Genomic DNA, 26,405 nt, shown 5'->3' on the forward strand with positions numbered 1-26,405 from the left:
GAGTCGATGACTATTCATAGCTATTACCTTGACACCAAAGAATAGTTCGACCCAATGCTTTATTTTTATCCTAGTTGATCTTGATTTTTCAACAGTAACCGAATACTTTTGTCTGTAAATATTGCATATTTGATTCCATCCATAAATCTATTTTCTTCCCTATAAGTTCTAGTCTCAATAAGAATGCTAGTTCTTACTGTTCATATGTTATGATATGAATATACCACACCAATTTGTTATGTACGGATGATGAGATTCCATTGATACAGAGCCAATTCTAATAGACTTATTGATACAAACCTAGGATAACCTGCTCCTAAACCCGTATTATATTAGCCTGGATCTAATTATGTTCAAGTTCTAATGGTCACCTTGACCCCTAACCAACCTGTGATTAGAAACCTTGGTATATAATGAAGACGCCACAATAGGTGATGGAAGGCCTATTGATAAGTCAAACTAAAACACTCATTCACTAATGGTGTTTTAGGTGTTCAAATGAACAAAGAGAATTCAATCTCACAAATAATTTTTTGTATAAAATTCAAGCTTCCTTCTTATTGAAAAATAAGCCTTTAAATAGGCTACAAAACCATGAAATAAAATCCTAAAAACAAAGGGAAAACCGGCCATACAAAGTAGTTTCCTATGGTGGCCAAAATTCTCACTCCTTTCCTAATCTAATTTGGATTAATTAATTCCTTTATTTTGAATTAGGAATTAATTAATTTACAATGAAAATAATAAAATAATAACTTTCCTAAACTTATTGTTCCAGAAAATAAACAAATAAAAACTAAAAAGTAATGGTAATTTCCTAAAACAAAAAGTAGAATCAAATTAGGAAACTAAAATACTAGCTTTTTGACTAAGTTGACTTTGACCAATCTTTAACCTCTTTGAGCTCCAAATCAGCTTCTATATGCTTTTTAGGATGCCAAATAAGCTTATTATGGAGTCCCATACATTGCCCTTGCTTGGCGGAAAGAGAAAAAGCCAACTCAGCAAAATACAGTAAAGCCAGCACAAAATACAGTAAAAATAGGCCAAATTTGAAGCTGTCCGTACAACCCCTTTTTGAATGCCTTGGAAGCTGCCTTGGCTTGATTCCATATCCTCTTGGATATATGTATTGAATCCATAAAGAGTTGAAACCATTTCATGCTGCCTATTGTCCATATTTGCACCAAAACTGCTACCCGAGTCCGTATCGGCTTCCACCACTTGTATGGTTAGGATAGGTCTTGGCTCTTTAGATATGGACAAGCCCTTTTGAGTATAAATTATTCCATAGATAAAAGCATCAATATTTTCCTTAAACTTCTTAACTTGAGCCCTAGTGATTGGCCCGGTCTTCATCCGTATCGAGTCAGCACCCCAGCGAGTTGTCGGTTGTGCAGGGTCGGGCGGAATCACATCACTTATTTTATTGGAGGGTCCCATTAGCATGCATCCAGTAGGAATTGAACCTACGAATTCGCCAATCATAAGTTGGTCACTTTAACCATTCAGCCATGGATGCTTAGCGGGGATCCTCGTACATGGTGAATAACCAAATTCCAATTCAAATGAAATCTTTAGGATAAATCAATGCAATTTAGGAGGACTCAATGAAAGGACATCAATTCAAATCCTGGATTTTCAAATTAAGAGAGATATCGAGAGAGATCAAGAATTCTCACTGTTTCTTAGATTCATGGACTCAATTCAATTTAGTAGGATCTTTCATTCACATTTTTTTTTTCCATCAAGAACATTTTATAAAACTCTTGGACTCCTAAATTTGGAGTATCATACTTTCAAGCAATCAATATTTCACAATTAAGGGTGTAGTACTATTTGTAGCAGCGGTCCTTATATATTGTATTAACAATCGAAAGATGGTCGAAAGAAAAAAATCCCTATTTGATAGGGCTTCTTCCTATACCTATGAATTTCATTGGATCCAGAAATGATACATTGGAAGAATCTGTAAGGTCTTCCAATATCAATAGGTTGATTGTTTCGCTCCTGTATCTTCCAAAAGGAAAAAAGATCTCTGAGAGCTATTTCTTGGATCCGAAAGAGAGTACATGGGTTCTCTATATAACTAAAAAGTGTATCATGCCTGAATCTAACAGAGGTTCACGGTGATGGAGGAACTGGATCGGAAAAAAGAGGGATTCTAGTTGTAAGATATTTAAAGAAACCATAGCTGGAATTCAGATCTCTCTCAAAGAGAAAGATATCAAATATCTAGAGTTTCTTTTTGTATATTCTATGGATGATCTGATCCACAAGGACCATGATTGGGAATTGTTTGATCGTGTTTCTTTGAGGAAGAGGCGAAACATAATCAGCTTGAATTTGGGATAGCTATTTGAAATCTTAGTGAAAGACTGGATTTGTTATCTCATGTTTGCCTTCATGAAAAAAATACCAATTGAAGTGCAGGGTTTCTTCAAACAGAAAAGAGCTGGGTCAACTATTCAATCAAATGATATTGAGCATGTTTCCCCTTCTTGAGAAACAAGTGGGCTATTTCTTTTGCTCAATTCTGTATGTGGCAATTCCGCCAAGATCTCTTCTTTAGTTAAGGGAAGAACCCGCAAGAATCGGATTTTTTGAGGAACATATTGAGAGAGAATTGGATTTGGTTAGACAATGTGTGGTTGGTAAACAAGGATTGGTTTTTAGCAAGGTAATGTATCGTCAAATATTCAATATGATTCCACAAGATCCAATTTTGTTCAAGCAACGGATTCTAGCCAATTTAAAGGATCTTCTGATCAATCCAGAGATTATTTCGATTCCATTATTAATGAGAATTCAGAATATCACACATTGATCAATCAAAGAGAGATACAACAACTAAAAGAAAGATCGATTATTTGGGATCCTTCTTTTCTTCAAATGAAACAAATAGAGATAGAATCAAACTGATTCCCTAAATGCCTTTTTGGATATTCCTCAATGTCTCGGATATTCATGGAACGTGAGAAGCAGATGAATAATCATCTGCTTCCAAAAGAAATCAAAGAATTTCTTGGGAGATCCATTAGTTCTTTTTTCTTTGACAGATGGTAAAAACTTCATCTGGGTTCGAATCCTATTGAGAGGTCCACTAGAGATCAAAAATTATTGAAGAAGGAACAAGATGTTTCTTTTGTCCTTTCTAGTAGATCAGAAAATAAAGAAATAGTTAATATATTCAAGATAATTACGTATTTACAAAATATCGTCTCAATTCATCCTATTTTCATCATATCTAGAATGTGATATGGTTCCTAAGGATGAACTGGATAGTTCCAATAAGATTTCATTCTTGAACAGAAATCCATTTTTTTGATTTATTTCATCTATTCCATGACAGGAACCGGGGGGGGGATAGACATTACAACACGATTTTGAATCCGTAGTTCAAAAAATGGCAGATCTATTCACTCTATCAATAACCGAGCCAGATCTGGTGTATCATAAGGGATTTGCCTTTTCTATTGATTCCTACGGATTGGATAAAAAAAAAATTCTTGAATGAGGTATTCAACTCCAGAGATGAATCAAATAATAAATCTTTATTGGTTCTAACTCCTATTTTTTATGAAGAAAATGAATCCTTTTATTGAAGGATCAAAAAATAATGGGTCCGGGCCTCCTACGGGAATTATTTGGAAGATACAAAACCAAAAATAGTGGCATTTGCTAGCAACAACATAATGGAGGCAGTCAATCAATATAGATTGATCCAAAATCTGATTCAAATCCAATATAGCACCTATGGGTCATAAGAAATGTATTGAGAAATGTATTGAATCGATTATTTTTAATGAATAGATCCGATCGCAACTTCAAATATGGAATTCAAAGGGATCAAATAGGAAATGATACTCTAAATCATAGAACTATAATGAAATATACGATCAACCAAAATTCATCAAATTTGAAAAAGAGTCAGAAGAAATGATTCGATCCTTTTATTTTTATTTCCCGAACCGAGAGATCCATGAATTGAGATCCTGATGCATATAGATACAAATGGTCCAATGGGAGCAAGAATTTACTGGAACATTTGGAACATTTGATTTCTTAGCAGACGAGCCATTTTCTTTTTCAAGTAGTGTTCGATCGATTACGTATTAATCAATATTCAATTGATTGGTCTGAGGTTATCGAGAAAAAAGATTTGTCTAAGTCATTTCCTTGATTTTTGTCCAAGTTACTTCTTTTTTTGTCCAAGTTTCTTCTCTTTTTTGTCTAACTCACTTCCTTTTTTCTTCATGAGTTTTGGGAGTATCCCCATTCATAGGTCCGAGATCCACATCTATGAATTGAAAGGTCCAAATGATCAACTCTGCAATCAGTTGTTAGAATCAATAGGTCTTCAAATCGTTCATTTGAAAAAATGGAAACCCTTCTTATTAGATGATCATGACACTTCCCAAAAAGCAAAATAATCACAGGAAATCTTTTGATAACATGGATTCCTATTTCTCAATGATATCCCATGATCAAGACAGTTGTCTGAATCCTATGAAACCATTTCATAGAAATTCATTGATATCTTCTTTTTATAAAGCAAATCGACTTCGATTCTTGAATAATCCACATCATTTCTACTTCTATTATAACAAAAGATTCCCTTTTTATGTGGAAAAGGCCTGTATCAATAATTATGATTTTATGTATGGACACAATTCCTTAATATCTTGTTCATTCGCAACAAAATATTTTCTTTACATGGCGATAAAAAAAATTTTTTTTTTTTAGAGAGATACTATTTCACCAATCGAGTTATAGGTGTCTAACATATTCATACCTAACGATTTTCCACAAAATGGTGACAAAAAGTATAACTTGTACAAATCCTTCCATTTTCCAATTCAATCCAATCCAATCCATTCGTTCGTAGAGCTATTTACTCGATCGCAGACATTTCTGGAACACTTCTAACAAAGGGACAAATAGTCTATTTTGAAAGAACTTATTGTCAACGTCTTTCAGATATGAATATGTCTCATTCAGAAGGGAAGAACTTACATCAGTATCTCAATTTCAATTCAAACATGGATTTGATTCAAGCTCCATGTTCTGAGAAATATTTACCATCCGAAAAGGGGAAAAAATCGGGGTCTTTGTCTAAAGAAATGCCTTAAGAAAGGGCGGATGTATAGAACCTTTCAACAAGATAGTGCTTTTTCAACTTTCTCAAAATGGAATATATTCCAAACATATATGCCATGGTTCCTTACTTCGACAAGATACAAATATCTAAATTTGATATTTTTAGATACTTTTTCAGACCATTATTGCAGAGATAATGGTCTACTTTTTCACATCCACCATGCAATGCATGCAGTTATTGATAGACAGAAAAATCATGGTATGCACTTTCGTGTACTAGCTAAAGCATTACGTCTGTCTGGTGGAGATCATATTCACGCTGGTACTCTAGTAGGTAAACTTGAAGGGGAAAGATACATCACTTTAGGCTTTGTTGATTTACTACGTGATGATTTTATAAGCCGTGGTATTTATTTCACGCAATATTAGGTCTCTCTACCAGGTGTTATCCCTATGGCTTTAAGGGGTATTCATATTTGGCATATGCCCACTCTAACCAAGATCTTTGGAGATGATTCCATACTACAATTCGGCGGAGGAACTTTAGGACAACCTTGGGGAAATGCGGCCGATGCTGTAGCTAATCGAGTAGCTCTAGAAGCATATCTACAAGCTCATAATGAGGGATGTGATCTTGCTTGTGAAGGTAATGAAATTATCCATGAGGCTAATCAATGGAGTCCTGAACTAGCTGCTGCTTATGAAGTATGGAAAGATATCAAATTTGAATTCGAAGCAATGGATACTTTATAATCCAGTAATTACTTACTGTTCGTTCTCTTAATTTTAATTGAAATTAAACTCAGCCCAATCTTCTAGTAAAAGGATTGAGCCGAATACAATGATTTTATCAAGTTTTGATAGATACAGACCTATCTAGATATACAAGATCTTAAATACAAAATATAAGGCGAAACAATTTAAACGTTTCTATTGTTGTGTTGGATCCACAATTAATCCTATGGATCCTTAGGATTGGTGTATTTTTTTTATTTTTTATATTATATATTTTAATTATCATTTTTATAATTATATTTTTATTTTATATATCATTATATCTTGTTTATATATTATTATATCTTGCCATTTCAGATCATGGATCGAGTCGAGTATCACAATTTCTTCTACCTATCCCGTATATTGTCCTTTTTATTCTATGTTGGAATAGAAACTGATTAGTAGGTAGGATTTTACGAAAAAAGGTTCTTCATATTCATACGAGAAAACAACTTTTTCTTTTTTCAATGTGAATTTGACAAAACATGGAGGAACCTGCTATTTGCTATTTATAATAAAAAAAAAATTTCAATTATTTTGAGTTGAAAAAAGATTTCATCCTATTTTATCATATATAGAGAAGAGATACTCTGGATTCTCGCAAGGGATAATCACTTTTTTTTTTTTCAGTATCTACTTGTTATTAGTTAATAATCCTAGCGATTGGATTTATATGCTTATTTTGATTCTAAATTCTAATCGAAATATTCAAATGTGTTTTATCAAATAACTATTCATTTATTGTATTTTCATGTAAATAGGGGCAAGAAAACTCTATGGAAAAATGTCGGTTCGATTCGATGTTGTTTAGGAGGAGGTTAGAATACAGGTGCAGGTTAAGTAAATCAATGGATAATTTTGGTGGTCCTATTGAAAATGAAAATACCAGCGTAAATAAAGATCTGATTATGAATCATATGAATAAAAAGATTCCTAATCGGATTGAGAGTAACAATTATAGTTATAGTAATTTGATCACTTAGTCGGCATCAAGAGGTACATTCGAAATTTCATATCTGATCAAACTTTTTTCTTTAGGGATAGTAATAGGGACCATTACTCCATATATTTTGATATTGAAAATCAATTTTTGGACACTAACACCGATCGTTCTTTTCTAAGTACATCGAAAAGTTCTTTTTATAGTTATTAGAATTCTAGTTATCCAAATAATGTATCTAAGAGTGATGATCCTCACTATTATCGTTACATGTATGATACTAAATATAGTTGGAATAATCACATTACTAGTTGCATTGACAGTTATCTTCATTCTCAAATTAGTACTGATCGTTATATTTTAAGTAGTGGTGTCAATTCCAATGACAGTTACATTTATAGTTACATTCGTGGCGAAAGCGATAAGAGTAGTAAAAGCAGGAGGTCCAATATACGAACCAGTACGGATGATAGTGCAAAAACTCTAAGAAAAAGAGAGTTTGAGAGAGCTCTAACTGAAATAGAAAAAGAAAAAGGGATTTAAAGAGAGCTCTAACTCAACTAAAAGAAAACAAATTAAAATTAAATAAAATATTAAAAGAAAAAAATTAAAGAAAGCTCTAGCTGAAATAAGAGAAAGAAAAAATGATTTAACGTTTTCTCTAAATCAAATACAAATAAGTGATAGAAAAAGTGATTTAAAGATAACTAAAAAATACAAATATTTATGGTGCAATGCGAAAATTGTATGGATTAAATTATAAGAATTTTTTTAAATTTCAAATGAATATTTGTGAACATTGTGGACGTCATTTGAAAATGACTCGTTCAGATATAATCAAAAGTTCGGTTGATCCAAGTACTTAGGAGCCTCTGGATGAAGACATGGTCTCTAGGGATCCCATAAAATTTCATTTGCAGGAGGAACCTTATAACAATCATATTGATTTTAATCAAAGAATGATAGGATTAATTGATGTTGTTCAAACAGGCATAGGTCGACTAAATGGTATTCCTGTAGCAATCGGGTTTATGGATTTTCAGTTTACGGGGGGTAGTATGGGATCGATAGTGGGCAAGAAAATCACACGTTTGATCAAACATGCAACCAATAAATTTTTACCTCTTATTCTAGTGTGTGCTTCTGGAGGAGCACATATGCAAGAAGGAAGTTTGAGCTTGATGCATATGGCTACAATATCTTCTGCTTTATATTATTATCAATCAAATAATAAGTTATTCTATGTATCAATCCTTTCATGTCCTACTACAGGTTGGGTGATAGCTAGTTTTGGTATGTTGGGAGATATCATTATTGCCAAACCAAATGCCTATGTTGTATTTGCGGGTAAAAAAGTAATTGAACAAACACTGAATAAGATAGTACCCGAGGGTGCATAAGCAGCTGAATATTTATTCCATAAGGGCTTATTCGATCCAATCGTACCATATAATCCTTTAAAAGGTGTTCTGAGTGAGTTATTTTAGCTCCATGCTTTCTTTCCTTTGAATCAAAAAATAAAATTAAGGAGAGCCATATATCCTTATTCTTAATTTTATCCTTAATTTAATATTAAATAAATTATTAGATTTAATAAATTCAAAAATTTATTACTTGTTTTGCGGTAACCAAGTAGTTATTTAGTTTATAGGAAGCAAAGTAAAAAATCCAAAAATGGATTTTTTTTTTGGTAACATAAGATTAAATTGGAAAAAGAATCATGTGGATACTTTTTTTTATCGATAGCCCGTCAAGAAATCTCTTTCAAACAAAATAAAAAGAGCGAATTTTGTCTCTTTCATCCATAAAATTGGGCAAGGGGGTCCTGCATCTTTCTATATCCCTCAAGAATCTCCGATTTTACTAAGGATCACTTTTGTTGGATCGTATTATAACGAATCTTTTTACAAAGGGAAAAACAAAAATGAAGAATAATAAAAATAAATAATGCACATAATAAAAAAGTGAATTATCATACATATATTGCATGTAGAAAGATGAATAAGCCCATTTATTTCCTTATTTTATTTACATATTTACATTAATTATATTATATATGTACTTAGTATATTATAGTCTATTATATATTTTACAGACTTATAATATTTTCTTTTTTTATTTAATATATATTAAATATTTTTTAAATATATATATATATATATATATCGGTCTATAGACTCTTATATTATAGACTTCTTATTATATCCTTATTTTATTATCTTATTTTATTATATCTTAGTATATATACATTATATACCCTTTATTAATAATTAACATTAATTAGTGTATATACTCACTTATGTATACTCAGTATAATATCATAATTGTTATATGGATTATAAGATATCTTTATAACAGGTTAAAAGATTAATATAACAATAAATAACAGGTCAACTCAAATATTAAATCGAGGTACCCATTCTATGACAATTCTTACCACCTTACCCTCTATTTTTGTGCCTTTAGTGGGCTTAGTTTTTCCGCAATTGCAATGGTTTCTTTATCTCTTCATGTTCAAAAAAACAAAAATTTTTAAATACAATGGGGCAAAATCTTATCTAGTTTTTTTTTTTCAAGACTTACGTGAATCGTAGCACGGTTATCTATTTATTAGGATATGGCATAACATGTGGCTTCTTTTGTATTAGGATATGGTATAACGTGTGGCTTTTTTCAAGCATAAGCTCGTATGAATGTGTAAACATGATATATGAGTAACTGAATTAGAGCTATTTTCAAATGGATCGATATTGGGATGAATTTTTGAAATGTAAAGTCAATATATGTATGTGGATATCTATAAGAAATCATATGAAAGGGATGTTCGTATTTTAGTTTAGATCTGGGCAATTCGATGAATTACTCTTAAAAGTTCACATCATAACAGTGCTAGTTGATGAAAGTTACTTCGAAAACAAAAAAATGAAAGTAATTTTTTTTTTTGGTTATTCCCTAATTCCAATAAAATGCAACTAGATCTAGTATAGTATGAGTTAGTGGTCAAACCATATATGGATAGAACTTATAGCGGGGTCTAAAAAAATGAGTAATTGCTACTGCGCCTTTATCCTTTTTTTAGGTTCATTAGGATTTTTATTTGTTGGAACTTCCAGTTATTTTGGTGGGAATTTTATATCTTTAGTTCCCTCTCAACCAATAATTTTATTCCACAAGGGATCTTGATGTCTTTCTACGAAGTCGCAGGTCTTTTTATTAGTTCCTATATGTGGTGCACAATTTCATGGAATATAGGTAGTGGTTATGATCGATTCGATATAAAAGAAGGAAGAGTGTGTATTTTTCGTTGGGGATTTCTTGGAAAAAAATTATAGCATCATCCTCCAATTCCTTATGAAAGACATTCAGTCCATTAGAATAGAAGTTAAAGAGGGTATTTATGCTCGTCATGCCCTTTATATGGAAATTGGAGGCCAAGGGTCCATTCCCTTGACTCGTACTAATGAGAATTTGACTCTACGAGAAATTGAGCAAAAAGCTGCCAAATTGGTCTATTTCTTGCGTGTACCAATTGAAGTATTTTGAAACAAGAACTGAAGAATGACAACTTTCTTAGCAATAGGGAAAAAAAGAAAACTCAAGAATCCTTTTTTTTTATATAGCACAACTTAACTGAAGTTTCTTCAGAACGCTCATTTGAGCTAAATGCAAACGAACAAGGAACAATCATAAAACGAAATTGCTTTTTTTTTTTTTTTCAAATTTGAAGTGCACTCTTTCTTATTGTATTTTGGTATTGTTTTTCTGTATTCTTTCTAAATTCAAGGGCTAACCACTTTACTGAATCACAAATAAAAAAATAGAAAATAGATTCATGGGCTCTATAACTTTTAATGTAATAGAACCTATGCTTGATAGAAATAGAAATAGTAGCATTGAGTTGACAAATGAGGCGAGTTCATTTAAAAATTCCAAGATGAAAAAATGGCCAAAAAGAAAGCATTCATTTCCCTTATATATCTTTCATTTATAGTATTTTTGCCATGGTGGATCTCTCTCTCATTTAATAAAAGTATGGAATCTTGGGTTACTAATTGGTGGCATACTAGACAGTCCGAAATTTGTTTGAATGATATTCAAGAAAAAAGTATTCTAAAAAAATTCATAGAATTAGAAGAACTCTCCCTCTTGGACGTAATGATAAACGAATACCTGGAAACACATTTACCAAAGCCTCATCGCGGAATCTACAAAGAAACGATCTAATTGATCAAAATGCACAATGAGAATCGTATGGATACGTTTTTTTCATTTCTCGACAAATATAATCTCTTTCATTATTCTAAGCAAATATTCTATTCTAGGTAATGATTAACTTGTTATTCTTAACTCTTTGGTTCAAGAATTTCTATATAACTTTAGTGACATAAAATATGGGTTTTCTATTCTTTTATTACCTGATTTGTGTATAAGATTCCATTCGCCACATGGTTAGAAACTAATGATTGGCTCTATCTACAAAGATTTTGGATTTGCTCATAATGATCAAATTATATCAGGTCTTGTTTCTACTTTTCCAGTCATTTTAGATACCATTTTTAAATATTGGATCTTTCGTTATTTAAATCGTGTATCTCCGTCACTTCTAGTCATTTATCATTCAATGAATGACTGAAAAATGATAGATCGATTCAATTATAATGCTTGCTACTTTGTACATAAGCAACCCATTCAAAACTGTACTTATTCTTTCTTTGTACCCATATGGGGCTTCCTTTAATGTTCCAGTAAAATTATTTCAGTAAATAGCATAATCATAAATAGGGAACTATACTAGCGACTTATCTAATTTTATTGTAGAAATTTTTGGGATCAATGATTGGACCATGCAAACTAGAAATACCTTTTCTTTGATGAAGGAAAAGATTACTCAATATATTTCCATCTTGCTCATGATATATATAATAACTTGGGCACCCATTTCAAATGCATATCCCATTTTTGCATAGCAGGTTTATGGAAATCCACGAGAAGCGACCGGTCGTATTGTATGTGCCAATTGCCATTTAGCCAATAAGCCCGTGGATATCAAGGTTCCACAAGCGGTACTTCCTGATATTGTATTTGAAGCAGTTGTTCGAATTCCTTATGATCTGCAGCTGAAACAAGTTCTTGCTAATGGTAAAAAATGAGCTTTGAGCATAGGGGCTATTCTTATTTTACCTGAGGGGTTTGAATTAGCCCCTCCCAATCGTATTTTGCCTGAGAGCTATCAGAAATATAGGTCTTGTGATAGGTAAAACAAATATAGATAGGCAATATATCTTTTCAGGGCTATCATCCCACTAAAAAAAATATTCTTGTGATAGGTCTTGTTCTTGGTCAGAAATATAGTGAAATCACATTTCCTATTCTTTCTCCGAACCCCGCTACTAAGAAAGATGTGCACTTCTTAAAATATCCCATATACGAAGGCGGCAATAGGGGACAGGGTCAGATTTATCCCGATAGAAGCAAGAGTAACAATAATGTTTATAATGGTACATCATCAAGTATAGTAAGCAAAATCATATGAAAAGAAAAAGGGGATACGAAATCACCATAATGGATGCATTGGATGGATATCAAGTGGTTAATATTATCCCTCCAAGACCAGAACTTCTTGTTTCAGAGGGAGAATCCATCAAACTTGATCAACCAGTAACGAGCAATCCTAATGTGGGTGGATTAGGTCAGGGGGATGGGGAAATAGTACTTTAAGATCCATTGCGTGTCCAAAGACTTTCGCTCTTCTTGGCATCTATTATTTTGGCACAAATATTTTTTGTTCTTAAAAAAAAGCAATTTGAGAAGGTTCAATTGTCTGAAATGAATTTCTAGATCTGAAGATTTATCCACACCAAGCTCTAGAAAGAATCCAACTTTTGTTGCCAATTATGTTATGTAATTATGGATGATCAAAAAATTTTTGAAAAGTTTCTTGTTTTTTTATTTTTTTTTTCTACCTATGTTTGGGAATTGAATTAGTTGGATCGCACTCCTAGTGTGTATACTGTGAAGAAGACTATTTGAGTTTACTCCTCTCTTCTTTATTTATTTATTTTTTCAATCCAAATTGAAACGGTATGATTATGTCAATATTGTCAAATTTCAATGTCATAGAATGAAACAATAGTATTCTATTCGATTGGATACTAAAAAGTAAGAGATAAATAAGCATAGAATAGAAACCAAAGTATAAAAGAAATGAGAGGAACATAAGTAGTGATAGTGGACAAACAAAAAATATAGGAAACTTTAGTGAGCAAATAGAACTTCTTCAATGAATTTATAAAACTTATTAAAAAAAATAGATATAATTGTGGTTGTGTCGTCCAAAAAGAAGAAATAAAGTGATTCCTTTGTGATTTTTGAAAGTATTACCGGATACTATCAAGGAGCAGATGTTTTGAACCAAGTAATGAAGTGAGTTTTCCAAAAACATCATAAAAAAATGAAACGGAGTTTTTTGAAACATCGGAAAAAGTGATCCATTTTTTTTACCATTTAGATGAATAAACTATTATGATTATTCAAAGCTCAATGGGCCTACCCCCTCTTTCTTTGTCTGATTCGAAGCGGCACCGTTGAGTTCTTACGCTTTCATGTCATGTCTACAACTTGGTTCATCCGATTACTAAAGAGATGAACCTAATCCAGAATATGAACCATAAAAGAAAATAATGATTAAACCGATCACAAGAATACCAGTTACAGTACCTATTAGCCAAAGAGGAATCCTTCCAGTAGTATTGACCATTTTTCCTACTTTCCTCCACTTTTCATCAGGGGGTCATGCAAGAGACATAAACATCCATAGATAATTATAAGATTGTATCCTTCCAAATGAGATAAGAGAATTCCTACTATATTTTTACTATTCTCTTTTCTTCTTTTAATTGAAGAAATAATTGGAAAATATAACAGCAAGTACAAAAATGAGTAATAACCCCCAGTAAAGACTGGTACGGTTCAATTCTACACTTTGTTGGTTCGGGTTTGACTGTGTCGTAGCTCTATGATTCAAATTATATTTATCGTTGATGAACTGCATTGCTGATATTGACCCTAAAATAGAAACGGTAGGTACAGCTAGTCCGTGAACAGCTAACCATCGCACTGTAAAATTTGAATAAATTCTATCTATAGTCAAAGATCTACTAAATTCATCAAGTTCTTCTAAATGATCAAAACGGCCAGTTATTAATGAAATTCTTTGTCGGCTCTCTGTAAAATATTCGTTTGGATGAGGGCTTCCAAATACATCGTAAGCTAAACCGGTGCGGACAAATAGCCAACCCGCAATGACTAGGGAGGGTATAGTAATGCTATGAATGACCCAATATCGAATATTGGTACTAATATCAGCAAAAGAACGTTCTCCTATGCTTCTGAACATGTTAAGCTCCGCATATTCTTATACAGTCAAAGGGGGATCAATTCCCTAAAAGTTGAAATCAGTAAATTTCCATTTACTAAAATCGAATCTTTTCTTTGTGAGATCATCAATATTGTACCAAGGGTGTCTTTAAAGTATATCGAATCAGTATAACTATCAGTCTTCTTACATAGCAATAAAATTTCACAATTTGTATCAAAATGAAGTGTTAGATAATTTCTTTCTTCTTTTCTTGTTGCTTATCCATGTAGAATTATTTACTATTCAATAGAAAATACCTCAAATTCCTTTAGTACCCATAGTAGAACTGGTAATATAAGGGTTTTCTCTATTATTGGCTTTGGGCTAGAAACTGAGGATCATGTAAAATGTGAATCTGACGGTTTCTTGGTTTTCAATAATTTATGAAAGAGATTATCATATTCTCAAGATTCAATTAGATGTTCCATTTAAAAAAATACTTTTTTGGTTGGAGAAAATGTTTTTTATTGGAATTTTTTATTTTTCATTTTAAGGAATTGGTTAGTCGTCTAGTAATAAGTAACAATAGTAGATAGTATTCAATGAAAGAACAAAGAAAAAATGAAAACAACTACACGCGATATACGCATTGGTGTTGTATTAGACCCAAAAGAAGGGGTCGTTCTTGATCTAATTACAAGGATGGGGCTGTCTAATATGGAAAGACAAAATGTAAAACCCCATTTTGAGTGATCTAATCATACGAGACTCTTTTTCTTTTCATTCGAGAGATTATGTGAATGAACCTACTACTAAATCTAAGAAGTTCAATTTCAATTTAAAGAAAATATAAATAAAAGGCATTTTCATTATAAGATAAGGTCACTTATCGTTCTAAAAAAAAAATGGATTCATCGATACAATAAAAAAAAGATCAAATTAGAAATTATTTTCTCATTTTTTTTTCCATAGTCATTCAAAGAAAGTTTTATTTTTTGAATGAAGTTCTAAAACAAAGTTTATTACTTTAATATTAATAATATTTATAATAATAAAATATTTATAATAATAATTAATATTCTATGTCTATATACTATAGATATATATTGGTTATTAGTATTCTGATTACTATTCTATTAGTTACTAGTTTACTTGACTCGAGAGTTGCTCAAGGAATCTGTTGATTCCAACTTTCAGGAGGGGTAGATGTCCTAGATGATGAATTGATTTCTTACCTATGTTACTCTATTTTTTTCACTACTGTCTATAATTATAATAATTGCTGAATCAAAAACTTTCAATTGAACTTATCTTTTCAATTGGTATTTTTGCTTATCCTCGTATCTTTCAAAAATTGAAACTTAGGGAAGTGCTTTATAAACACATGTATAAAAAAAACATATTGTATTTAAATTTATCCTCTTCATGCTTACTATAACTAGTTATTTTAGTTTTCTACTAGCAGCTTTGACTATAACCTCAGCTCTATTTATTGGTGTAAACAAGATACGACTTATTTGAAATTAATTGCATGAACCATTCCTTAAAAAAAAAAAAAAAAAAAAAAAAAAAAAAAAAAAAAAAAAACCCTTATGTGGTAGTTCATATATTTTATAGTTCCTTACCCGATCATTTTCCAATTCTTGATCATTGAGATTCATGGGTAATACAGATTAATATTTAAGGATAGAATAGATATATCTTCTCCGTTTAAAGAAATTGAAATGATTGAAGTTTTTCTATTTGGAATTGTCTTAGGTCTAATTCCTATTACTTTGGCTAGATTATTTGTAACTGCATATTTACAATACAGACGTGGTGATCAATTAGACCTTTGATTAATTAACATCTCTTTTTTTTTTTTTATTGACCTCCTACTTTCTTTTTCTTTAATCTACAAGAGGTCAAATTAAGATTGCTGTTCAAGTATTTCAATGTAATTTTCAACCAAACAAATAACAAGAATGGAATCACGCTTTGTAGGATTTGAACCTACGACATCAAGTTTTGGAGACCCACATTCTATTAAACTGAATTAAGAGTGCTTTATTATCACAAAAATAATTTTGTGACCCAATTTGTCTTGCATGTATATACTATCATAAAAAATATAATAAAATTAAATATTGATTTTGTGTATCCAATTTTAATCAATTTCAATTGATCCCTCATCATTGCCCATAAGTAATAGGTACGGATGACAGGATTTGAACCTGTGACATTTTGTATTACCAATGGTCAATCGCTAACTACATATACACATCGAGTCATATATGTATTACCATTATGTAATACATCTTAGAATAAAATTACAATAACGAATAAAGAAAGAGGATTTTCAACGCGAGATCTAAAAGCATACCTCTCCGTGGCATCGGTAGTAGGTACTCTATAGTTTAGGTCTTTAACGGGTTTATTGATAGAGATCAATTATTTATTTTCGGATGTGTTGATATTTCCTTTTTTTCCATTCTAGTTAGTGAGATTGAAGGGGGAGGGGGGGGGGGGGGGGTTGAAGACGATTAGAGATACAATCAAATATCTGTGACTAATCCCTCTTGTTCTCTTCTTTTTTTTTTTTTTTTTAATAAATGGAAATGTGATGGCTGTAGCAACAATATTACACAAGATACTTAAATGAAATACTATGCAGCGATTTGTATTTATTATAAAATGTAAATTAAATATAGTTAGAAATCATTATATTTCTTCTTCTTCTTCTTATTATTATTATAATGATTATTCATTGATTGAAATTGAAAGGAAATCTTTCATAATTTTATTTCGAGTTAGCAACTTCTATTTTTTTTTTTTTTCATTCCTTTCTTCTTCCCTTTGGATTGGAAAATAGAAAAATGAAGTCTGTCAAAAACCTAAAGGAGGTTCATGGCCAAGGGTAAAGATGTATGAGTAACGGTCATTTTGGAATGTACCACTTGTGTTCGAAACCGTGTTAATAAACATCAATGGGCAAACATATGATAACTTACTCAAAAGGATCGACATAATAGGCATGATCGATTGGAATTGAGAAAATTCTATACCTTTTGTTACAAACATATGATTCACAGTGAAATAAAGAAATAGATCGAACCGATTGCCTCTGTGTCCGCCTTCCAATCCAAGGAAGGTGAAAAACGACATATTATATATAAAATAACCATTTCTATAAAATATATTAAATATAAACAAATCCTATTTATTAATTAATTATAAATCATTTTTGATCGTTTTTGTTTTGATCTGATCGAAATAGGAGTAGGATTTTTAGAATAAGGAATAAACAAACCATGGATAAATCCAAGCGATTCTTTCTTAAATCCAAGCAACATTTTTGTCGGTGTTTACCCCTGATCCAATCGGGGGATCGGATTGATTATCGAAACATTGGTTTAATTAGTTGATTTTGACTTTAAAACAACAACGGTTAATTACTGTCGCTATAAAACAAGCTCATATTTTATCTTCGTTACCTTTTCTTAATAATGAGAAACAATTTGAAAGAAGCAAGTCGACCACTCGAACTGTTGATTTGAGAACTAAAAATAAATAACTCTTCAATTGAATCAAAATAAAATTCCAATCCAAACTCAAACACGAATTTATGTTTTGTTTGAAAACTTTGAGAATCCAGGTTTGATTATCGTGTCGTAGAAAAAAATAATTGGTAAAGAAGAATAAATCTTTTTTTATTGAACGTGTTTGTTCATTTTGACAACTTTCTCATAGGACAATAGTTTATCATACTAATTTCTACTCTACGTTCCCAGAGTTCATTCTCCAGGGAACTCCATTTAAAACGATCCAACAGATTCCTTCCAATCTCCTTATTTTATGATCTCATTAGAAATCATATAAAAACAATTCCTATTTAATATAGTTATTTGTGCAAGTATTTTACAATTAAGAAGCAACTGCCCCTTGTACAGATTGTGTATTAGTCTACAATAACTATAGTATACATTATTGTCTCGACTTTTGCATTTATCCGAGTGATCCATAAACACTGAAAATCTCTCTTTTGCCTATCTCTATGCCAATGAGCTGAAACCAAAGCTCTTATTTTCCATTGAATAATAGTCCGAGTAAGTCTTGAATGAGCCCCTCGCAAGCTTTAGGAAAATAAACGAATTTTTGTTCTACGTCTTCGAGCAATATATCTCCGTTTAATTCTAGTGATTGAATAAATGAAACTTTGACGAATAACTAATTGATTTCTTTTCTTTTAGTTTTTTTCTTTCCCTTTCCTAGTCTATTAATAACAAAACAGATTCTTCCAATGTATAAAACAAAATTCCAATGGGTTTTGCTACTATAACCTTCCTAACCATGATTTTTCTTATAGGCTTTCACCTCAAAATAATAATTTTTTTTGATACCCAGTATAAAAAAAAAAAAAAAAACACAATAAATTAAAAAATAGTAAATATAAATGGGTATAGTGGGTTCCATCATTCCTATGGTTTCTTCTTAAACGGTGAGGTCCTCTCTATACACCGGAGCCCCTTCTTTCATTTAATGAATGTTATTGTTAACTTGTATAGTTCACACTCTTTGGCTCTATCCATAATTATCTAGTAGATATTTCACATCGAAACCCACCGATACAGTAACGGTATTTAATCATGAAGATTATCTGAGTAGTTGACCTTGTTAGTCCATTCTTGCAAGAGTCAAGAATAAGGGCATAACCTTTCCGCCTTTTAAATCGGATTTCCCTGCTTAATGGATACCATTTTCTACCAATGGGGAATTCTTTCTCATCATAAATTAAAAATTGAAATGATTGGGTTTAGTACCAATGAAAACCATAAATTTGGTAACACAATAGAAAGATATGATAGATCTTTTTTATTTTTAGATTTACCCTTTTTAGTTTTAGATAGTAAATGGGCTTCTTTCATTCTATCCTATTCATTCGTCCTAATCGCTAATACTGGATCAATTGTTTTCTTTCTTTTGGCCTAGCACATTATCTGAACGAGTCGCACATACACCCAAGTACATGTTCCTCGTCGCTGAGGACATCCACGAAGAGCAGGAGATTTCGTCTCATTTTTTATTGACTATCTTATGTTTCTAATAAGTTGTTTAATGGCTGGCATGTGGAATCATATACATAATGAGCTGGTTTAGATCGATCCTAACCGGATGATTATGAATCATTTATATATTAATGGATTAATGTATATATATTAATAGATTAATTATTAATTAATAGAATATTAAACCCGGTAAGACGATAAAATCGTAAATTGCAGATTTTCATGAAACCCCTGTTCTGTTAGTTTTAGTTTTTATTTTATTTTTTAACCGCTACACGATCAACAATTCCATGAGCTTAGGCTTCTATTGCTGACATAAAAATATCTCTTTCCATGTCTTCAGAAACAACCATAAAGGTTTGCCTATTCTTTGTACATAAACCCTTATGATGGTTTCGCGTAGCTTCAGTAGTTCTTCCGCTTTCAGGACAAATTCTCCACTCTATGCCTCATAAAAAACACTAGTAGGTTGATGCATCATTACCTTGATAATATAACATAATACATAGTTCCTCTATCTTGTATGATGAAAGTCGAAGAGATAAAGAATAATAAAATAAATAGTACGAAAAAAAGGATAGAATTGAACAACCGTACAGGCATCTTTTGCGCATTGCATACGGTTCTACAATGGAATTCACTTTTACCTTTTTTTACCTTACATCGAGGAAATAGAAAAAAAAATAGAAAATATACATATATATAGAGTCTGTCAAATTCACATAAGTAAATGATCCACTAACTAGCCTTCCTTTTGGAGTAGTTAAAAAAAACTATGATGGCTCCGTTGCTTTATTATTTCATCTATTATTTAGCAATCTCAAAGTTTCCTTTTTTTTCAATACAAATAAATAAGATTTTTTTTTTTACTTATTTATGTTTTTTTTATTATTATTTTTATTTTCGTATTCTTTCATAACATAAATATTGTTATCTTCGGTGTGAAAACAAAAAAGTTTATGATGCTGAATCTCCTGATAGATCAGATAAAATTGGAAATACCCTTTCTTTATCTCATACTACTCTTTCAATACATAACGTAAGCATTTTGAAAATTTTTTCTTTTTATATCGAATTCGAAATGGCATGCTGTTATTACTTAATATTCATATTTCCTGTAACGCGAAGGCATAGTCTTCGTTTTTTCTCTCAAATCCAATAAAAAACTAATTGGCGCCAAGCGTGATGGAATGCTAGACATTTGGTAATTTCTCCTCCAACTAGAATAAAAGATGCCATTGAAGCGGCTAATCCCATGCATACTGTCTATATATCTGGTCGCACAAATTACATAGTATCATAAATAGCTACTTCGGGTATTAGCTACTCGGCAGGAGAGTTTATAAACAAATACAGATCTTTGGTATCATCCTCTATACTGAGATATACCATAAGACTAATAAGTTGATTTAGATCTCGTTGTCAATCGGTTCGCCAAAAAAAAGTAACCTTTCTCGATAAATTCGGTTGATTAGGATAAAATTGTATCCCTTAGGAACCGTACATGCACCTTTTGATGCATACGGTTCAACAAAAATTCTGAAAAAAAAAAAAAAAAGAACCAATCTGTAGATTCTAGCTTTCTTTCTTTTTTTATATTCATAGCAGGCTCTTTTTAGCTTGTAACAAAGGGGGGCTTTTTCTTTCATGTTTCAAGAAAGATGAGTTTTGGCCTGTTTTAATTTATATATAAATTAAAAACTTATAAATAAAAATAATTCACTAAACTTATCGGACTAACTTCTCATTGATGTATTGTTTCATTGGGATCCAATCCAACTCACGATGTAATTTTCTTGTTCCTGAACGGTCTTCTTCAACTTTTTTTAGGTTTATGCTCTACTCCGAGTAATGATCTGCCCGATTTGGATTTGCACATATAGGACAAATGCCCCAATACCACATCTTTTTGCTACGACTTCCTTTTTTTATTTATTTATTCCATGTCTCCCGCCAAATAGTAAATATTCAATGCATTCATCACATTACTCGATTGATTAACAGCTTGAGATCATTATTATATATTATAAGTGGAAAATCTTTATAAATAGAATATGATATAAGTGGTAATCATAGATATATTACCAATTGGTTTTTTTGCTAAATGGAGCTTGTATATTAATATTACATGTAACACCCCGTCCCAAATCACACCGGAATCCGTCCACGTTGACCAAGGTTGACCGTTGACCGAGGGGGGTCAAAAGTTGACTTTTTGTTCCAGTTGGAATTTCTGGTTGACCAGGTTACCGTGGCGAAGTGCATGATGCTCCGAGTTCATAGACTAGTAGCACGTCGAAAACGGAGCTACGGTTTGAAAGTTATGGGCAAAACAAGTTGAGGTGCAAATAGTCCAAAAGGTGCCGGGAGTTGACTTTTTCTCATTGTGTAATTTTGTTTTGACTCTTGTACAGTTGTAAAGTACTCGTCGATACGAGTTCATAGACTAGCGGCACGCTTAAATCGGACACTTGGTTAAAAAGTTATGGACGTTTGAAGTTCGCCGGATACCGTAATATTTTATTATATCTGGCTTAAGTGCACAGTAACACCACGTGTCATCACCTGATTGGTCCACGTGGATGAACAGTGTCAGCACGGTGGCTTTTATTTGACAAAAATCTCGAGGAAGAGAGAGAGGAAAGAGAGAGAGAGAGAAATCGACCGGCCTCCGGAATCTTCAAATTTTTCGGTCGATTCTCGTTACACGCGCCGGCCAGACGGAAGCCTCTTTCCATTTCCTGCCAAACCCCAAAATCTCACGGCCGTTGGTCACCGGACGCGACCTAATCGAGGCGGCGAAGTTCGGCGGTGATTTTTCCCTCCACCACCGTTTGCCCTGTTTCCGGCCATTTTCAGGCCACACGCGCCAGCCACCCCTCACCACCTCCTCAAGTCCGGCCTACCCACCAAATTTCACAGCCACCGGGCCTCCGACGGGCCGGGATTGGAGCGTTTTTCAGCGAGGGGCCAAAAATCTTCAAACCCCGATTTCTCCCCCGTCCGGCCTCCATTTACCTCACCGCCGGTTCCATTGGAATCCTCTCCCCTCGATCTACAAAACTGTTAAAAATCTCAGCCAACGGCCACCGTACGTGCCGCCGCCGGCTACGGTTGCCCGTGACCGCGGTAGCTCGCCGGAAGTTACTGTTCCGGCGAGTACCCAGTCACACCGCCGGTCCTTGTCCACTGTTTTCGACCTCCTGAATCCAAATCCGGCATCCTTTTCCGCCAATTGGCTACGGTTTGGGAGAATTGCGGAGTCGAATCCCGAAATCTTTCCGGCGAGATTCCGGCCACCTCAGGTCCGATCTCCGAAAAGTAAGACCGAATCCGTGATCCTCATCACTCAAGCTTCGATTCGGTATATAACTCATAACTTTTAGTTGTCGTTTGTGTTCGCTCCGCGGATACCCATTTAGGAATTACCCGATTAAAATATTAATATATTTGGTTGGTATACTATGGATGTTTTAGGTGCGCGTACAAGTAGTGGAGTTGATCCTGTGGAGGATCTTAGCTGATTTACGCTCTTAAGGTGAGTGACCCACCTTCAAAAATATTTGGGCAATTAATTATGTTTAATTGGTGTTTAACTTATGCTCATGTGGGACAATTTAGTTATGGTTTTATTGTGATTTAATTTATTTATTATGCATGAGCAAAGTATATTTCGGTAATAGTCGTACGTGGTTTTAAGTATTATTTTGGGCATAATTGGTTAAATATTTTATGAAAATATTTGTTAAATTGGTGGTTTAATTCTATAATTATGCCCATGGTACTTTATCTGTTGAACCTCGTATTACGAGAAAATTATGGTTTATTTGCTATCGATGTTTTCGTACCGGTTTGTTAAATAAAAATACGTGGGATGGTAAGTGTGAAATTTTGGTATATTTCCCACGGTAATTTTGGAAAACGATACAGTTGGTTTAATAATTATTTTAGACGCATTCATACAATATTGGTGTTCTGGTATATGTATATGTGGTTCAGCAAGTATTATTATGTCTCCCATGAATTGCCATTGGACAGTGGGCAGGCAAGTTTGTTATTGGCCAGAGCCGCCCCCCTCCTTGGCCGGGATGATGGTTTCAGCAGCGGTACTGTTGGGATGCCGAAGTGCCGTATGCAAGTTTCTCTCTTTAATCTCCCCGCCAGTCGGTGCTCAGGACGTTGGGTATCGGAGGGCATCACCGGTATATGGTGTGGTGCGTCAAGTGTAATTTTTCAGATAAAGTTTCAAACCCCAAAGGTGTTCAAAAATTTGTTTATTATGATTTATTATATTTTAATTATATATTGGGGTAATTATTTATTTATTATTTATCAAATGGTTTGATCCCTTGGTTTTCGGGAAGTACGAATATTGGGTTTTGTGAAATTGTTTTAAAAAGGGAACATTTCCAATGGAGTGATTAGTGAGAGTTTTGAGGGAAAATTATTATTTCCAACTGTTATTATTATTTATTTATTAATTGTTGGTATTAATTAAATTCCCTATTTGTTATTATTATTATCATTAAAAGTGTTCAGTAGTTAGGGTCACTCATTGAGATAATTAGCATCTCACATTTTTAAGTTTCGTTCCCTTAGGTGCAAGGGGTGATAGACGTTCTTCCGGGCGAACCAATTCTCCGCCGCTATCGTGTTTCGAGAAGTACTTTTGTACTCATTCCTTTCAGTTGTATTATTTCTTTCATCTTTGTTGTATTTCTGTTGAATAGCACTTCATAAAGCTCTGTATACTATTTGGACACTTATGTTTTATTTATGCACTGGTTTACCGTTATTGTTGTGAAGTGTTGTAAATTTGTGGAATCAATTTGTAGTTTTGCGGGAGGAATAAGGGGATGAGTATAGAAGTGTGTTTTCAGTGCAGGTAATTTTTTGGTAAGTCCTACCCTTAGGGGAGGTACTGCCGGATTTTCCATTGGAAGGTTCGGTGGTATTTCCCTGGGATCAGGGCTTGTCTAGGATTCCGGTGAGGAATTCTGGACGGGTCCTGACATTACATTTCATTTTTTTGGTCTAACCAAGCCAACCATAAATTATAAATTATTATAATTAAGAATATTAATCTGTATACCCCTCCCTAAAAAATAGATTGAATTGCACTTCATTGTATTTCACACTCCAAATTTTAGATGATTCAATCAACCTTTCTTAGATGAAAGAAAGGATATCTCGATCGGGTAAGAGAACAAGGAAATACCATATGACCAAATATATCTGACAAGTTGCATTATACGTCAATCCACTATGCATCTTCCTCTCCAGGGTTTCGAAAAGGAACTTTTGGAACACCAATAGGCATTAAACGAAATAAAAATTAATTACTAGAGCTCACTTTGATGTGAAAGCGTAACAATGTATTTATTGTCTTAATAATATTGTTCTTTATCCCATTTTATCCAAAGATTGAATAAGTTTATAAAAAAAAAGGAAGACATAAATACTAAAGGAAATTTCTTTCAAATAGGTCCTTTGAACGATGAAAAAAAAAAATATAAATGCAGTCACTCATATAAAAGGTATCATGCTCTTACCATTGCGTATTGGTACTTATCGGGTGTGGAATAGATCTGCTTTCTTTTGTTCCTACAAAGAAAATTGTTCCATTATTACTAAAACAATAGAATAAATATTAATCCTTTCCTTGAGATAATCCACTCAAAAGGGAAGGTCTATATAGTATAGTTCTTTTCTAATGCAATGAAGTTACATAATGTCTATTTTTCGTTGATAGAGGGGTATTTCCATGGGTTTGCCTTGGTATCATGTTCATACCATTGTATTGAATGATCTCGGTCATTTGCTTGCTGTCCATATAATGCATACAGCTCCGGTTGCTGGTTGGGCCGGTTCGATGGCTCTTTATGAATTAGCAGCTTTTGATCTCTCTGACCCTATTCTTGATCCAATGTGGAGACAAGGGATGTTTGTTATACCCTTCATGACTCATTTACGAATAACCAATTCATGGGGCGGTTGGACTATCATAGGAGGGACTATAACAAATCCAGGTATTTGGAGTTATGAAGCCATGGCTAGTGCACATATTGTGTTTTCGGGCTTATGCTTTTTGGCAGCTATTTGGCACTGGGTGTATTAGGATCCAAAGCTTGGTCTAAAATTCCTAAAAAATTAGCTTTTTATGATTACATCGGCAATAATCCATCAAATGAGGGATTATTCAGAGCGGGCAATATGGACAATGGGGATGGAATTCCTGTTGGGTGGTTTGGACACCCTATTTTTAGAGATAAAGAGGATTGTGAACTTTTTGTACATTGTATGCTTACTTTTTTTGAAACATTTCTAGTTGTTTTGGTAGATGGAGATGGAATTGTTGGAGCCAATGTTCCTTTTAGAAGGTCAGAACCGAAATACAGTGTCGAGCAAGTAGGTGTAACTGTTGAGTTCTATGGCGGCGAACTCAATGGAGTCAGTTATAATGATCCTACTACTGTGAAAAAATATGCTAGACGTGCTCAATTGGGTGAAATTTTTGAATTAGATCGTGCTACTTTGAAATTCAACGGTGTTTTTCATAGCAGTCCGAGGGGTTGGTTTACTTTTGGACATGCTTCATTTGCTTTACTCTTTTTCTTCGGACACATTTGACATGGTGCTAGAACCTTGTTCAAAGATGTTTTTACTGGTATTGACCCCGATTTGGGTGCTCAATTAGAATTTGCAGCAGTCTAAAAACTTGGAGATCCAACTACAAGAAGGCAAGTAATCTGATAGAATATTGTTTTGTTATTTTTCGTTTTTAGGTTTATGAGTAAGGTGCCAGATAAATCTTGATTTGAATCACTACCTTTTCTTTTATTCTTGCTCTTTCTTTATCCAGGAGATGATCCCAAATAAACAGGTATAGAAGCTATAATTGTATGTAAACCACGATCGAATCTAGGGAAGCATTGGCTTATACATTCCTCTTAGTCTCAACTTTAAGAATAATTTTTTTCGCTATCTTTTTTCAAGAACCACCTAAAGTTTCAACTAAAAAGGTGAAATGATTTTTCATTATCTCAATTGAAAGTAATGAGCCTCCCATTATTGAGAGGCTCATTACTTCAACTAGTCTCTGAGTTTCCTCGAATGGATCTCTTAGTTGTTGAGAGGCTTGCCCAAAAGCAGTATAAAAGGCGTACCCAGTAAAACTTACAAGTAA

General features: G+C 33.0%; 1 protein-coding gene, 1 non-coding gene and 2 pseudogenes across 2 annotated transcripts; 3 read left to right on the forward strand and 1 right to left on the reverse strand.

Moving 5' to 3' along the window:
* Window positions 1-1,448: 1,448 nt before the first annotated feature.
* Window positions 1,449-1,522, reverse strand: TRNAI-UAU (transfer RNA isoleucine (anticodon UAU)). Its single transcript has one exon. It is a non-coding gene; the product is annotated as a tRNA-Ile (tRNA).
* Window positions 1,523-1,929: 407 nt separating this feature from the next.
* Window positions 1,930-5,853, forward strand: LOC125424028 (ribulose bisphosphate carboxylase large chain-like; annotated as a pseudogene).
* A 785-nt stretch (window positions 5,854-6,638) lies between these two features.
* LOC132805400 (acetyl-coenzyme A carboxylase carboxyl transferase subunit beta, chloroplastic-like) lies at window positions 6,639-8,370 on the forward strand (annotated as a pseudogene).
* Window positions 8,371-24,983: 16,613 nt separating this feature from the next.
* LOC125424075 (photosystem II CP47 reaction center protein-like) lies at window positions 24,984-25,849 on the forward strand. Its single transcript, XM_060820296.1, has 2 exons — window positions 24,984-25,248; window positions 25,338-25,849. Exons 1-2 carry the CDS (start codon window positions 24,984-24,986, stop codon window positions 25,847-25,849), a joined length of 777 nt encoding a protein of 258 aa, XP_060676279.1.
* Window positions 25,850-26,405: the final 556 nt, after the last annotated feature.

The sequence above is a fragment of the Ziziphus jujuba genome, chromosome 9, assembly GCF_031755915.1.
Source record: "Ziziphus jujuba cultivar Dongzao chromosome 9, ASM3175591v1".
In the NCBI taxonomy this organism is placed as follows: domain Eukaryota; kingdom Viridiplantae; phylum Streptophyta; class Magnoliopsida; order Rosales; family Rhamnaceae; genus Ziziphus; species Ziziphus jujuba.